Genomic DNA, 16,026 nt, shown 5'->3' with positions numbered 1-16,026 from the left:
TTGATCCAAACTTGGCACACAGACCTCCCACGATCAACAGAAAATACTGGAAGGGTTTGGTGGACATTGACCTTGAGTTCTGGAGCTGTAGTTCAGCTACATCCAGAGAGCACTGTGGACTCAATGAGGGATCTGGACCAAACTTGGCACAAATACTCAATATGCCCAAATGTGAACACTGGTGGAGTTTGGGGAAAATCAATCTTAATATTTGGGAGTTGTAGTTGCTGGGATTTACACTTCACCTAAAACCAAAAAGCATCCTGAACTCCAGGAAAGATAGAATTGGGCCAAACTTCCCACAAATCCCCCATGCCTTGAAGGGACTTACTGGCATGATCCTCCCTCCAGCCTTGCATGCTTTCCCTCGCCCGCACAAGCGTACCACGCTGCAATGTGCCAAACATGTCTGCTCTCCCCTCCCTACTTGGAGTCTCAGAAACAGCCCTCCCCTTGGCTGAGAGGTGACTGAGAGGCCAGCTAATCACATCGGAGGAGGGCTTTGGGTGGGAAGATTCGCCATCTGTTTCCAAAAACGAAGGGACGGGCATGCGGTGAGATCTTCAGCCTTCTCTGCCAAAGGGGTTCCTAAGACCATCAGAAATAAATGTTTTCTGGTTGTCTTTGGCCCCCTCTGAAGCCCCATCATGACCCCCTCCCAAGAGTCCTAACATCCAGGTTGAGAAACGCTGCTCTAGATGCCAAAATGAGTAATGGAGACTGTACCTTGGACATATCATGGGAAGATATGACTCACTAGAAAAGATGATGCTTGGTAAAGTAGGAGGCAGCAGGGAAAGAGGAAGACCCCATTCCAGATGGATGGACTCCGTCAAGATCTAAGCACAGCTGGGTGACTTGGAGGCCTCTCATTCGTGGGGTCACTATAAGTCAAAGTCAGCTTGACAGCAGTTAACAACAGCAATGTTGAGGCAGAGAGGACTGGCACCATTTGGAATGGATAGGAATGGATACCCAGGCTTTAAAGCTGCCTGGCATACGAAATGAGAACATTCCCTTCCTCTGGCACTGTTGGTCTGAGATCTGTTCTTTCTACCCTGCAGAGGAGCACAGCATTTCACTTCAGCTCAAGCTTAGAGTCCTGGCAGCCCTAGTTGAAGCTGATGGGAAACTGGGAAACTTTAGTCCTCCAGATATTTTGGCCAAAATGGCATGGCCAACGGTGCGGGATTATGAGAGTGCCGGTCCAAAACATATGGAAGTCCATATGTTCCCTGTATCTGATCTAAGGGAAAAGAGCAAGGATGCATGGCCGGGAGTTGGACTGGATGGTCCTTGCGGCCTCTCCCATCTTTCTGTTTCTCTGATTCTAAGCAGCAGATATGAAAACATATTGAGCCCTCCCTTTCCCACCCCCTGCCCTGCATCCCAAATTGCACCTTCCTGCCTATATGGCAACAATCTCCATTCCCCCAATTTGCAGCTAATCCTGAATGATCTAGTTTGGTCTTGCAGTGCCAAAAGAACAAAGCGATGACAAATGGAGTGATTCCTGCCTCCAAGGTAGCTATAAAATCTTCATGCTTAAAAGCGCACAATTGCATCGGGCTCCTCATTAACTGGAAAGCCTCATTTATGGCTCACAAATGACAAAACGTTGAGTTACAAGTAAGCAACGTCCTTTGTAGTCGTAAATCTGCATCGCCTACAAACATAGAATGCAACAACATGTACGCTTACATGGCATACTTGTGATGCAGAAAGATGTATCCGTGGCACACTCGCCGATAGCGTCCCTGATGCCTGTATATATAATGAGATGTGTGAAGCAGCACATCACCCCACAATATGCTAGGGTTACACATTTCAAAAAGCAGAAACACACATTTAACAACACACTGCTTGAAACTACTAATCACTACAGTAACTCTTACTTTAAATACTCATACTATATACGCGGCTAGAAATACTCCCAGCCTTCTTTGTGTTTAAATAGCAACGACTGGCCTTGCCTTTCCCACATCTCTGCCTCTTCCAAAGCTGCCTCAGCTTCTTTCTCTTTCCCCTTCCCTCTTAATCACACTAGAGAAAAAATCCAGAGGAAACCATGAAAATAAACAAAATCTGGCTACCGGTATTTAAAAACTCTAAAATTGCAACAGCACAACAGAGAGGAAGCAGGCAGGGACATCTAATTACCTCTCAACAAAAGTTTGCCCCAGGCACAGTCAACCCATTGTATGCTAATCAAGGTGGTCAGTTGAAACATTCACACCTAGCTCCAGCAGACAAGAGTCCTTTGTCTCACCCTGGTCATTCCACAGATATATAAACCCTTTTTCCTAGTTCCAACAGACCTCACTACCTCTGAGGATGCTTGCCATAGATGCAGGCGAAACGTCAGGAGAGAATGCCTCTAGACCATGGCCATATAGCCTGAAAAAACCTACAACAACCCAATCCAGTTTCTGTCTTCTGCAGAATTCTGGAGTTTGTAGTTTAGTGAGGCTGTTAAAGGTGCCTCCCTTAGCTACAAAGCCCAGGATTCTGCATCAGGCAGAGTCTGGATTTTAAGTGGATTTTTTTTCTCTAGTGTGATGAGGCCGTTAATCTCTCACTCTCTCATTCTCTTTTTCTCTGAGCCATTCTCTGCCTCATCTCCTTGCAAAACTCTCAGCAGTGACTCAAGGTTGGGACAAAATTGAAGGAGACAGACCTTCTGGACATTTCAAAAGAATTATAGAATCCTTGAGTTGGAAGAGACCTCATGGGCCATCCAGTCCAACCCCCTTCTAAGAAGTAGGAAAATTGCATTCAAAGCACCCCTGACAGATGGCCATTCAGCCTCTGTTTCAAACCCTCCAAAGAAGGGGCCTCCACCGCTCTCCAGAGCAGGGAGTTCCACTGCTGAACAGCTCTCACAGTCAGGAAGTTGTTCGTCATGTTCAGGTGGAATGTCCTTTCCTATAGTTTGAAGCCATTGTTCCACATCCTAGTCTCCAGGGAAGCAGAAAATATGAATTGCTCCTTCCTCCCTATGACTTCTCCTCACATCTTGATCCATGGCCCTCATCATGTCTCCTCTCAGCCTTCTCTTCTGCAAGCTAACCATGCCCAGCTCTTTCAGCCGCTCCTCATAGGGCTTGTTCTCCAGACCCTTGATCCTTTGAGTCACCCTCCTCTGGACACATTCCAGCTTAGAGTCAACACCTCCCTTCAGTTGTGGTGCTAAGAATTGGACACAGTGTGATTCCAGGTGTGGTCTGACCAAGGGCAGAATAGAGGGGGAGCAGGACTTCCCTGGATCTAGACACTGTACTCCTATTGATGCAGGCCAAATTCCCATTAGCCTGGATATTTTTAAAAATATGCCCAGGCAGAAATGTTAGCTCTTAAAAAGAGGACATGTCTGTGAAAAGGAGGACATATGGTCACCCTCCCCTGTTAAAAGCGCATTACTTGCACACACTTCCTGATCTTGTCTGATTTGGGAAGCGAAGCAGAAGACCAGGGGGAAATATATATATCCGTGATTGCCAGGTACAGCTAAGAAAGGAGCCTGCCTGACATTTTGGAGAGCAATTTTGCTAGTGAGTTGACAATACTTGTGAGGGGGCCTTCTCCATTCTGACAGGTTTTGGAATACCTTCCCTCGGGAATCCTCAGCGGTGCCAACGCCGGCATCATTTCCATGCCAAGTTATCAAGGGAGGCCTAATTGATGTTATTCATTTTTGCACATATGTTATGGTTGGCATTGTTTTAAATGGCTTTCCATTGTCTGGCTGTAAGCGATTAAAGGGTTTAATATACTCTTAGTCTTTCACAATTAATGTTATTGTTATTAATTATCCTAAATTGAGTTTATTGTATGCCACACTATTCTGTAGATCAGGCATGGGCAAACTTCGGCCCTCCAGGTGTTTTGGACTTCAACTCCCACAATTCCTAACAGCCGTAGGCTGTTAGGAATTGTGGGAGTTGAAGTCCAAAACACCTGGAGGGCCGAAGTTTGCCCATGCCTGATCTAGATACAGGACAGGCTGTGCATATTTCAGGAAATACATCCATCCAGCCAATCAGATTAGAGCAATATGACAATGCAGTGGCCCTTAGTGCCTGCTGAAATTTTGGTTCCAGAAACTATCATGGGTACCAAAATGCATGGATGATCAAGTACCATTATATTCATAGTAATCTTTGTGTACTTTATTTAAAATGGCAAAATCAAGGCTTGTTTTTTGGATTATTCTGTACTATTTTCAAGCCATCAGCGGTGGAATCCGTGGATGCCAAACCATGGATTATGGAGAACTAACTATGTACTGATATATACTAGCACTCTGGTGGTCATGGGGGTTCTGTGTGGGAAGTTTGGCCCAATTCTGTCGTTGGTGGGGGTTCAGAATGCTCTGTGATTGTAGGTGAACTACAATCACTGATAATCACATATAAACCCCACTTGCCTAGTTTCCAAAAGAGCTCACAACCTCTGAGGATGCCTGCCGTAGATGTGAGTGAAACGTCAGGAGATAATGCTTCTGGAACATGGCAAGACAGCCCTGAAAACTCACTGCTACCCAGACAAGGGTTCTTTCCCGCACCTTGGACAGTCCACAGAAATATATATACTCCACTTGCCTCATTTTCAACAGACCTCTAAACAAACTTCTGAGGATGCTTGCCACAGAAGCAGGCGAAACGTCAGGAAATATGGACATACAGCCCAAAAAACTCACAGCAACCTAGATGAGCCAATATTTGAGTTCAATATGTGAAAGAGTTCCCATGTGAGGTTATTCTTGGGTGTACAGCTAAGCTTTCCTTTTTCACCCATTCCCTCAAGACATGGACTCAGAGGGCTCCTTTACCTTTCTAGTGCATGGATAGAATCATAGAATCAAAGAGTTGGAAGAGACCTCATGGGCCATCCAGTCCAACCCCATTCTGCCAAGAAGCAGGAATATTGCATTCAAATCACCCCTGACAGATGGCCATCCAGCCTCTGTTTAAAAGCTTCCAAAGAAGGAGCCTCCACCACACTCCGGGGCAGAGAGTTCCACTGCTGAACGGCTCTCACAGTCAGGAAGTTCTTCCTCATGTTCAGATGGAATCTCCTCTCTTGTAGTTTGAAGCCATTGTTTCGTGTCCTAGTCTCCAGGGCAGCAGAAAACAAGCTTGCTCCCTCCTCCCTGTGGCTTCCTCTCACATATTTATACATGGCTATCATATCTCCTCTCAGCCTTCTCTTCTTCAGGCTAAACATGCCCAGCTCCTTAAGCCGCTCCTCATAGGGCTTGTTCTCCAGACCCTTGATCATTTTAGTCGCCCTCCTCTGGACACATTCCAGCTTGTCAATATTTCTCTTGAATTGAGGTGCCCAGAATTGGACACAATATTCCAGATGTGGTCTAACCAAAGCAGAATAGAGGGGTAGCATTATTTTCCTAGATCTAGACACAATGCTTCTATTGATGCAGGCTAAAATCCCATTGGCTTTTCTTGCTGCCACATCACATTGTTGGCTCATGTTTAACTTGTTGTCCACGAGGACTCCAAGATCTTTTTCACACGTACTGTTCTCGAGCGAGGCTTCCCCCATTTTGTATCTTTGCATTTCGTTTTTCCTTCCAAAGTGGAGTATCTTGCATTTGTCACTGTTGAACTTCATTTTGTTAGTTTTGGCCAATCATCTCTCTAATTTGTCAAGATCGTTTTGAATCCTGCTCCTGTCCTCTGGAGTATTGGCTATCCCTCCTAATTTGGTGTCGTTTGCAAACTTGATGATCCTGCCTTCTAACCCTTCATCTAAGTCATTAATAAATTCACAAAGCACACTCATTCCCAACATCATAGACTTTTCCTTCCAATTGCACACATTTCCAGCTATAGGTAGGGTTTCTCAAATAGGGGACCCTCCAGATGACGTTGGGATACGACTTCCAGAAGACCTAATCGGCATGTTCAAGGGCAGGGCTTCTGGGAAATGAAGTCCAGGAATATCCAAAGCCTCCCCAGCAAAGAACGACCTCTGCAGAGCGCCTCCCTCTATCTCCTTAGATGTCCCTTCATCCGATCCAAGTACATATGTAATTTCTTTTTTCAATCTCTTTTCCCTGCCTCAAGTGCAAAACATTATCCGCACGGATGTTAGCTTCAAAGCCGAGCGCATAAAATATAAAGAATTCTCCACTGATGGATGGGGAGGAAATAGATTAAAATGGCACTGCTTGGTTTTGACATTTCAGGGTTTCTCATTCTTATTAACCAACCCTATGTCATCCCTTAACCATGTTAAAGGTTTCGGGTTTTTTTACAGCTTTATATGGTAGGTCTGAATTAAGTCAAGCGTGCTTGTGGTGGGAAGGAACGGCTCCGTTTTGCATTTCTTTTCTTTCCCAACCTAATGCTTTGCTTCTGCACTGTACGAATATGTTATCAGGCTCTCTGTTTTTTTGAGCTGCCTTATTATTTTGGAGTCTTCTCCTCTCCTGCTCCCCCCTATTGTTATTATTCCTTTTTCCCAGTCTGAGTTTCAAGTCAGTCTATGTGTCTTTCTGCCTTCAGCTCAGCTCTCAACTTATGGGTGACCCGTTTTCTTAGCCAAGGAATACTCAGAGGTTTGTTGATATTTTTGCCAGTTCCTTCCTCTCAAATTTAGCGAACAGCACCTGGAATTCAATGGTAGTTTCCCATCCAAATACTAACTGGTTACATTCCATATAAACTACTGCAGCGTGCTTTATGTGGGGCTGCCTTTGAAGACTGTTCGGAAGCTTCAAATGGTCCAACGGCCAGGTTACTAACAGGAGCGGCGCTAAGGGAGCATGCAATGCCTCTCTTGCGCCAACTACACTGGCTTTAGCCTATAAAGCCCTAAACCACTGGTTCTCAACCTGGTCGGGACCCCTGAGGGGGTCGCCAGGGGATGTGAGAGGGGTCGCCAAAGACCATCAGAAAACACAGTATATGAAGGGACACAATATATCTCATGAAAACCTTTCATTTATATATTTTTAAAATATATGATTTATTGCTATATGCATATGTGTTTTGTGTGTATATATATATATGTTTATGTGTGTGTATATATTTGTGTATATGTGTATATATATATGTGTGTTTGCATATATATATGTGGATGTGCTGATGTGTGTGCATATGTGTGTATATATTTGTGTGTAGTAGTAGGTATGGTGTCAGAATGCTGACTCACAACAATATATTTGTGTGTATATATTTGTGTGTATATATTTGTGTGCATATATTTGTGTATTTGTGTGTTTAGATGTGTATATGTGTATTGTGCATATGTGTATGTTCGTGTATATGCATATATGTATATGTGCGTATGTGTGTGCAGGCGTATATGCATATATGTATGTGCACATGTGTGTTTAGATGTGTATACATATATTGTGCATATGTGTGTGCTTGTGTATATGCATATATGTATATGTGTGTATGTGTGTGCATGTGTATATGCATATATGTATGTGCACATGTTTGTGCACATGTGTATATGTATATGTGTGTATTTGTGTATATTTGTGTGTGCTTGTGTATATGTGTGTGTGTATGTGTGCATGTGTATATGTATATGAGTGTATGTGTATATGTATATATGGTGTATTTTGGGAGGTTTTAAGTCTGTTCCACTGGTTTTGTGTGTGTGTGTGTTTAGGGGTGGTGGACACTTGTTGGACTATATTGTGTCAAAATTTCGTGTCAATTCGTCCAGTGGTTTCTGAGTAATGTTTCTCCCACAAACGAACATTACAGTTAGATAGATAGATAGATGGATACAATAAATAGATAGATAGATAGATAGATAGATAGATAGATAGATATTCATGCAATACACATACACACTGCAAACGCACCACACAGTTTGGAAAGCTGTGTACTCTACTGTTAAAGAGTTGTCGAAGGCTCTTTAATAAAGAACACTTCTCAGAAACAGGAGAACTCCACACAACAAGAAATCAAGTGCCATCTAACGCCTCCCAAACAAAGGATGCCTGCAGGTAGCAACAACCAGGCTTTGCAGCTGCAAGGCTAGTCGATGCTCATCAAGCTAGCTAATTGCAACAATCATACTTGCCTCAAACAGACAAGAGTTATTTCTTCCACCCTGGACACTCCACAGATATATAAACCCCACTTGCCTCATTCCCACAGACCTCTGAACCAACCTCTAAGGATGCCATACAGCCTGAAAAACTTCAACAATCTTCCACCAAAGTGAAAGTAGCGATCAATGAGCATTGTTAACTGAGGCTTCTGTGTGTCAGCATGTGGTGCATTCAGGTCTCCTGTTGACATATGGCAAGCCCTGTGGTTTTCCTCCCAAACATGGGATATTCAGAGGGAGTTTTCCATTGCCTTCCTTTCAAATTGCTGTATCACTATTTCAGGTTGCGTATTCAATGAAACCGTTCGGGGTAAAGGTTGTGCGCCACAATCAATGCATAACTTCTCACACAGCAGGGCATTTGGAAAGAAATGGTTACCAGGCGTCCGTTCTTCCATTTGAAAGGTTGATAAGTGGAAGCTGTCCGCGACGAACAATCCTGACATTCAAATTGTGTTTTAAAAAGAAAAAGTCAGTACAAAGCTGTAAATACATTTAAGCAGGTCAATACCCAACTCTATTTATTACCCAGCACTTCCTCCACAAAATACCTAAATCAAAAAGAAGAAGAATTCCCCACATTCTCATCAAAGCTTAAACATGATTTTTTAAAAACACACACAAGTGATTTGGGAATTTGAAATGCATACATCGAGAAATTGTTTGTATTTTTGATTTGTAACAACTTATATCAAGGGAACCACTGACCGCACAGGGAAGCTGATTAAGAAACACAACCTACAAACTATCTACAGGCCCACTAAGAAAATCCAACAAATGCTACGTTCAGCAAAGGACAAGAGAGACCCTCTCACCTCTGCAGGAGTCTACCAGATACCATGCAGTCCATAGACTCTTACTTTACATCCACTCCCTCCTTGTCTACAATCTTATAGGATCCTCTATATACATTTTTAGTTTAATTTTACATTAAGGTGTTGAATCCTTGGTTGCCATTCATTAACAAAATTATCTGATAGTTCTCCTCTTAATAATACAGTTATTTTGTCCACTATCAGCATATCTATAATATGTTTTTCCCATTCTTCTAAAGGAGGTATCTCTGGGGTTTTCCAATATCTACCATATACTATTCGAGCTGCCACAGTTGTGTAACAAAGAATTCCCCCAGGCAGGAAGCAGCCAGGCTTTAAAGCTGCAAAGCCATTAAATGCTAATCAAGGTGGCCAATTGCAACATTCACACAGAAAAGAGGTCATATAAACCCCACTTTCCTAGCTTCCAACAGACCTCATAACCTCATAACCTCTGAAGATGCCTGCCATAGATGTGGGCAAAACGTCATGAGAGAATGCTTCTGGAACATGGCCATACAGCCCAGAAAACTCACAGCAACCCAGACAAGGGTTCTTTCCTCCTCCCTGGATAGTCCACAGATATATATACACCCCACTTGCCTCATTCCTACAGACTTCTGAATAAACCTCTGAGGCTGCTTGCCACAGATGCAGGCATAACTTGAGGAAAGAATGCTACTGAAACATGGCCATACAGCCCAGAAAACCCACAGCAACCCAGACAAGGGTTCTTTCCTCCACCCTGGACAGTTCTCAGATATATATACACCCCACTTGCCTCATTCCAACAGACTTCTGAATAAACTTCTGGGGATGCCTGCCACAGATGCAGGCAAAACTTGAGGAAAGAATGCTACTGAAACATGGCCATACAGCCCAGAAAACCCACAGCAACCCAGACAAGGGTTCTTTCCTCCACCCTGGACAGTCCACAGATATATATACACACCCCACTTGCTTCATTCCAACAGACTTCTGAATAAACCTCTGAGGATGCCTGCCACAGATGCAGGCAAAACTTGAGGAAAAATGCTACTGAAACATGGCCATACAGCCCAGAAAACCCACAGCAACCCAGACAAGGGTTCTTTCCTCCACCCTGGACAGTCCACAGATATATATACACACCCCACTTGCCTCATTCCAACAGACTTCTGAATAAACCTCTGAGGATGCCTGCCACAGATGCAGGCAAAACTTGAGGAAAAATGCTACTGAAACATGGCCATACAGCCCAGAAAACCCACAGCAACCCAGACAAGGGTTCTTTCCTCCACCCTGGACAGTCCACAGATATATATACACACCCCACTTGCCTCATTCCAACAGACTTCTGAATAAACCTCTGAGGATGCCTGCCACAGATGCAGGCAAAACTGGAGGATAGAATGCTACTGCAACATGGACATACAGCCCAAAAAAATCTCACAGCAACCTAGATGAGCTAATATCTGAGTTCAATATGTGAAAGAGTTCCCATGTGAGGTTATTCTTAAGCTCCCCCTTTTCACCCATTCCCTCAAGACATGGACTCAGAGGGCTCCTTTACTTTCTAATGCATGGATAATTCACAAAGTGCACTCACTCCCAACATCATAGAGTATCCTTTTCAGTTTCCTCTAATCAACTTGACCCCTCAACCTCTGAGGATGCCTACCATAGATGTGGGTTGTTTTTGTTTTTTGTTTTGTCGTGTCAGGAGTGACTCCTGGTGTGAGAGAATTGGCAGTCTGCAAGGACGTTGCCCAGGGGACGCCTGGATGATTTGATGTTTTTATCATCCTTGTAGTAGGCTTCTCTCATGTCCCTGCATGAGGAGCTGGAGCTGATAGAGGGAGCTCATCCGCCTCTCCCCGGATTCGAACCTGCGACCTGTCGGTCTTCAATCCTGCCGGCACAAGGGTTTACCCCACTTCGCCACCGGGGTAGATGTGGGTGAAACATAAGGAGAGAATGCTTCTGGAATATGGCCATACAGCCCGGAAAACTCACAGCAACCCAGTGATTCCAGCCATGAAAGCCTTTGACAACACAACAACTTGCAGAAGACATTGAAATGAGAGTGGGAATCAATAGTTCAATGTTTACATTGTGTGTGTTTCCTTCTCTCCAATGAGTGTGCAAAACCAAGGGTGGGTGCCCATGTGGGGCACGCAACTATTATTCAAATGTCCCGACATGCAGAGATGTATGCGACACAATCTGAGTGTAGGATCTAAACCTATATTTCCAGACTAGACAGCGTTTCTACTTTAGTTTCTCTCCCATCCTTTCCACGACGCATCTTCGATTTTTTTCTCCTTTTCTTTGACATTTTCTCCCTTTTCAAGTCTTCTCCCATATTCCCTTTTCACACCAGGAAGCTCTTTCGCAGTTACTCTTGATATAAAACTGCCTTTCGGATCCTGCTGTATCATCTAACTCCCTCCCGGAAGAAGAAAAAAACCTGGTCTGACTTCTTAATGAAACTGGGGGAAATCAGTTCACTTACTTGGAGATTTCATGGCTCTCCAGAATGTAATTTGGAACTCTTGGATTAATGACAGCCTTGGGCCAGGACCCTATTGAGTTCCTGCTTGCTCCCCAGAATCTGTATTGAGCTTGACATTCAGGAGCCAAGATCCTACATTGAGGTCGTATAAATTAAATCTCGATATGTGGAATTGCACTTTTATTGTGCTACACACATCCCGCATTGAATGGCAGCACTGCACAACTCAGCGCACAAACAGCCATGCCACTTAACACTCAGTCAAATACTCTGCAAATGTGCAAGGAAATGCCTAAATTAATGTGGATCTGCATGTGCAAAGGGTATTGTGTGCACAGCTCTGCTTCTCTGGTCTTGAACTGCAACAGACGTGAGGCACATTAAACCAAAATGTGTAATGCCGCTGTGTCCATCTGGATGAGGAGGAACAACTGAAGATCAATCCCGACAAGACAGAGGTCCTTCTGGTCGATCGAAAACCTGACCCGGGTATAGGGTGGCAACCTGTGCTGGACGGGGTTATACTCCCCCTGAAGTCACAGGTCCGCAGTTTGGGAGTCCTCTTGGATTCATCGCTTACGCTTGAGGCTCAGGCGTCGGCAGTGTCTGGGAGGGCTTTCGCACAACTGAGACTTATGCGCCAACTGCGACCATACCTCGCGAAGGCGGATCTGGCCGGAGTGGTCCATGCCTTGGTCACCTCCAGACTGGACTACTGCAATGCGCTCTACGTGGGGCTGCCCTTGAAGACAGCTTGGAAGTTCCAACTGGTCCAACGATCAGCAGCCAGGATGTTAACTGGGGCCCCTTACAGAGAGAGGTCAACCCTCATGTTCAAGGAGCTCCACTGGCTGCCGTTTATATTCTGAGCTCAATTTAAGGTGCAGGTGCTTACCTACAAAGCCCTGAACGGTTTGGGACCAGCTTACCTGCGTGACCGCATTTCCATCTACGAACCCACATGCTCACTTCGGTCATCTGGAGAGGCCCTGCTCGTGATCCCACCTGCGTCGCAAGCGCGCTTGGTGGGGACGCGGGAGAGGGCCTTTTCCGTGGTGGCTCCCAGACTCTGGAACACCCTCCCCAAAGACCTTAGACAGGCCCCCACACTGGCAGTCTTCAGAAAGAACTTGAAGACTTGGCTTTTCCGATGCGCCTTCCCAGATTAGGAAATCTCCACTACCAAGTCCCATAAGCACCTTATCAGAACCAATGACTGCTGCACATCGCACTTGCCCTGGAAGCCTCATATACACCTCCTGTCACATCAGCACTTTTAATTCTTGTACCCATTACTCTGGACTGGCCCAGTTCTTATTGTGTTTTAGTGTATTGCTTTTGCCTGTTGTTTATTTGCTTTATCCTGTTTTTAATTGTTTGATTTGCCTAGTTTGTACTGCTATGTTGTGTGTTGAGGCCTCGGCCTATGTAAGCCTCATCGAATCCTTCGGGAGATGCTAGCGGGGTACAAATAAAGTATAATAATAATAATAATAATAATAATAATAATAATAATAATAATGCTTCGGCAGGGTAACTTAAACATGGCACCCACAGCATTCCAACAATTGTGTTCCCATGTGAGCAAATACTGTAGCTTCTAAAAGAGGATTGTGGCATACATAGTGGCAAGCAGCATATATCTTTGTTCATACATCCACGTAATTTCACTCTCTGCCAATATCCCAGGCCATGGATCTCAAAAATGTAGGTCTTAATGTCTTCTAAATATCTTCCACAACTTCCAAGCTGGATCTTGCATTTCCTACAATCCTTGTGGAAATGTCTGGAAGTGTCTGGACTATGCCATGGTCCATTCTCATAAATAACAGTGGGTTCAGGATGGCCTAGGTCAGCCTCTTTTAAGAGATTTGATGCCAGTCATTCTCAGTTCTCTGTGGAGAAAGTACTGTATATACTCGAGTATAAGCCTAGTTTTTCAGCCCCTTTTTTAGGCTGAAAAATCTCCCCTCGGCTTATACTCGAGTCAATGTTATTTACTATTTTACTTTGTTATTGGTATTATTTTTATTGCATTTATTATTTTACTTTATTTATTTATTATTATTATTACATTTATTACTTTACTCTTTATTGTTATCATAACATTTATTATTTTACTCTATTTATTATTATTATTACATTTATTGTTTTATTCTATTATTATTTTTATTACATTTATTATTTATTATTATTGGAAGGATAGGTATGCACGTTTACATTGAAGAAGGTTAGAATAATGGTTTAATCGGAATTGGACAGCTTTAGCTTAAATTACAATTTCATGTAAATATTTTTGAATATTTACTCTACTGATGCCTCAATTAATGTAATTTTATTGGTATCTATTTCTGTTTTGAAACTTACCAGTAGCTGCTGCATTTCTCGCCCTCGGCTTATACATTTTCCCAGTAATTTATGGTAAAATTAGGTGCCTCGGCTTATATTCGGGTCGGCTTATACTCGAGTATATACAGCATCTTGGGATTGAGGGTGGAGTCTGTCTTGTTCAGTGGGGGGAAAACATGTGCAGACCGCCAAATGTTGTTGAACTTCAGCTCCCATCCTTGGAGCCTCTGATGGCAAATTGTGCCAGCAGATCTGGTGACTGACAGGTTGACGGTTTGAATCCGGAGAGCTGAGTGAGCTCCCATGCATCAGCTCTATCTTCCCATGTTGGGACATGAGAGAAGCCACCCACAAGGATTGTAAAACATCAAACATCCAGGCGTCCCCTGGGCAATGTCTTTGCAGATGGCCAATTCTTTCACACCAGAAGTGAATTGCAGTTTCTCAAGTTGCTCCTGACACAAAAAGACTCCCCTCCATCCTGTAACTGCAACAATATATGGAAGTCCAGATATCCCCCGCAGAAAGGAGAATCAGCTCATATGGGAACCAGCTTGGCTGGATGTAGGATTTCCTGGGCTTGTATGCAGCGGAGTTGTCATAAACACATCCACAAACACAATCTAACTTTTGTCATGAACTCTCTGCCCCGGAGTGTGGTGGAGGCTCCTTCTTTGGAAGCTTTTAAACAGAGGCTGGATGGCCATCTGTCAGGGGTGCTTTGAATGCAATATTCCTGCTTCTTGGCAGGGGGTTGGACTGGATGGCCCATGAGGTCTCTTCCAACTCTTTGATTCTATGATTCTATGACCTAAGAACTGACCAGTGACAATAGATACATGGGCTGAGAGGCCTATAATTTACTGGAAAGCCATTTGTCCCATGACTGAGGTACCTGATACCCTTAGGTGTGACAGACCAGAGGCCTGCAACATGAAACCTGCAAGTCTGAGAAACATGAATTCAGTCTACCACTGGCAACCCAAGGGCTTGTTCCCAGCACAGGGACAATGCTCTTTATTCCATAACGTGCACAGTCCTTGAAGCCAATGCCAACACCTTCTTGAAGACCTACACAAGCCTTGGAGCTGGTGTGCCAGTGCCAACAGTGTGCCATCCATGAGCCTTTGGTGAGATGGGGGGAGAGGATGGGTGGGACCGGTTTCTAGGCTTGACCCAGTTGGGAACATTATATTGATATGTGACTTCTTTCTCCCTTTTTCTTGCAGCTACACCTTCGCAGCCACTTATCCAAGCACCCATCAGCCGAGTGGAGGCGGGGGCCTCGGTGACTTTCAATTGTACCTCCGACCGGTTCTCTCCCCGAGACATTACAGTCACCTGGTTGAAGGACTCAAGGCCCATCCAGCCCTTGCGGACCACCGTTCGCCCGGAAGGAGAGAGCATCTCCTATGAGGTTTGGAGCTCCGTGGAGGTGCAGCTCGCGAAAGAGGACGCAAAGTCGCAGCTCATCTGTCAGATCGAACACAACACTTTGAGAAGTCCCTTGAAGCAGAGCTTTAGTCTTGGGGATGTCCTCCGAGGTACTGGGATTGGCAGGGCTCTGGGTTTCTGATGGGATACGATTGCAAAAAAGGGGCAGGGCTGGTTCATTTTGCATGTCATGGAGTAGATGAGACCTTTCGGACTTGATGTCTTTGTTGTTGTTGTTTACCTTTATAAATTGCCTCCATTCCTAAGTGATATGGACATGGTACATACAGAATTGGAAAATCTTGGAGTTGGAAGGGACTATAGGGACTTTCAAGTCCAACTGCCATGCAAGAATCCACAAATAAAGCACCCTTTAAAAGGTGTTCAACCAGTATCTATTTAAAGGAGAGTCCCCAAGTCCCCAAGACAATTGGGTCTCCTTTTACAGTAAAAGAGTTCTTCCTAATATTTAGGTGGAATCTTTTCCTGTCATTAGAATCCACTGGCTTATATTCAGCAACAGAAAAAGGTTTATTTTCTTCATGCCTTCCACTTAGATAAAGCTGGCTATTCTGTCCCCTCTCAACCTTTTGTGCTCTATGAGAAACATATCCATTCCCCTCAATCATTCCTCACAAGGCTTACTTTCCAGACTATTGATCATCTTTCAAAATAACAAACCCACTAGAAATTAGCATGCAAAGGGATCCTGGAGTGACTGAAAGGGAACAAAGTTAGTGGCAGAAGCTTTCCTAGATAAAGCCTGTTTCATTCTTTCTCGCATTTAGTCTGTATGGTGCTACAGGATCCCTTTGAATACCGATAACCCTGGCTAATAGG

The 16,026-nt window shown here is 44.2% G+C and overlaps 1 protein-coding gene across 7 annotated transcripts in view; it reads left to right on the top strand.

Moving 5' to 3' along the window:
• LOC132773014 (tyrosine-protein phosphatase non-receptor type substrate 1-like) overlaps positions 1 to 16,026 on the top strand; it is a 659,100-nt gene that overhangs the window by 611,529 nt on the left and 31,545 nt on the right. For all 7 annotated transcript variants that reach the window (XM_060771884.2, XM_060771886.2, XM_060771881.2 and 4 more), the window contains one exon: positions 14,982 to 15,296. In XM_060771884.2, coding sequence (XP_060627867.2) covers positions 14,982 to 15,296 — 315 coding nt within the window. The remainder of the gene's footprint in view (positions 1 to 14,981; positions 15,297 to 16,026) is intronic.

Source organism: Anolis sagrei, chromosome 4, assembly GCF_037176765.1.
Source record: "Anolis sagrei isolate rAnoSag1 chromosome 4, rAnoSag1.mat, whole genome shotgun sequence".
NCBI classification, from domain to species: Eukaryota; Metazoa; Chordata; class Lepidosauria; order Squamata; family Dactyloidae; genus Anolis; species Anolis sagrei.
This window is presented reverse-complemented; position numbering and strand designations above follow the sequence as displayed.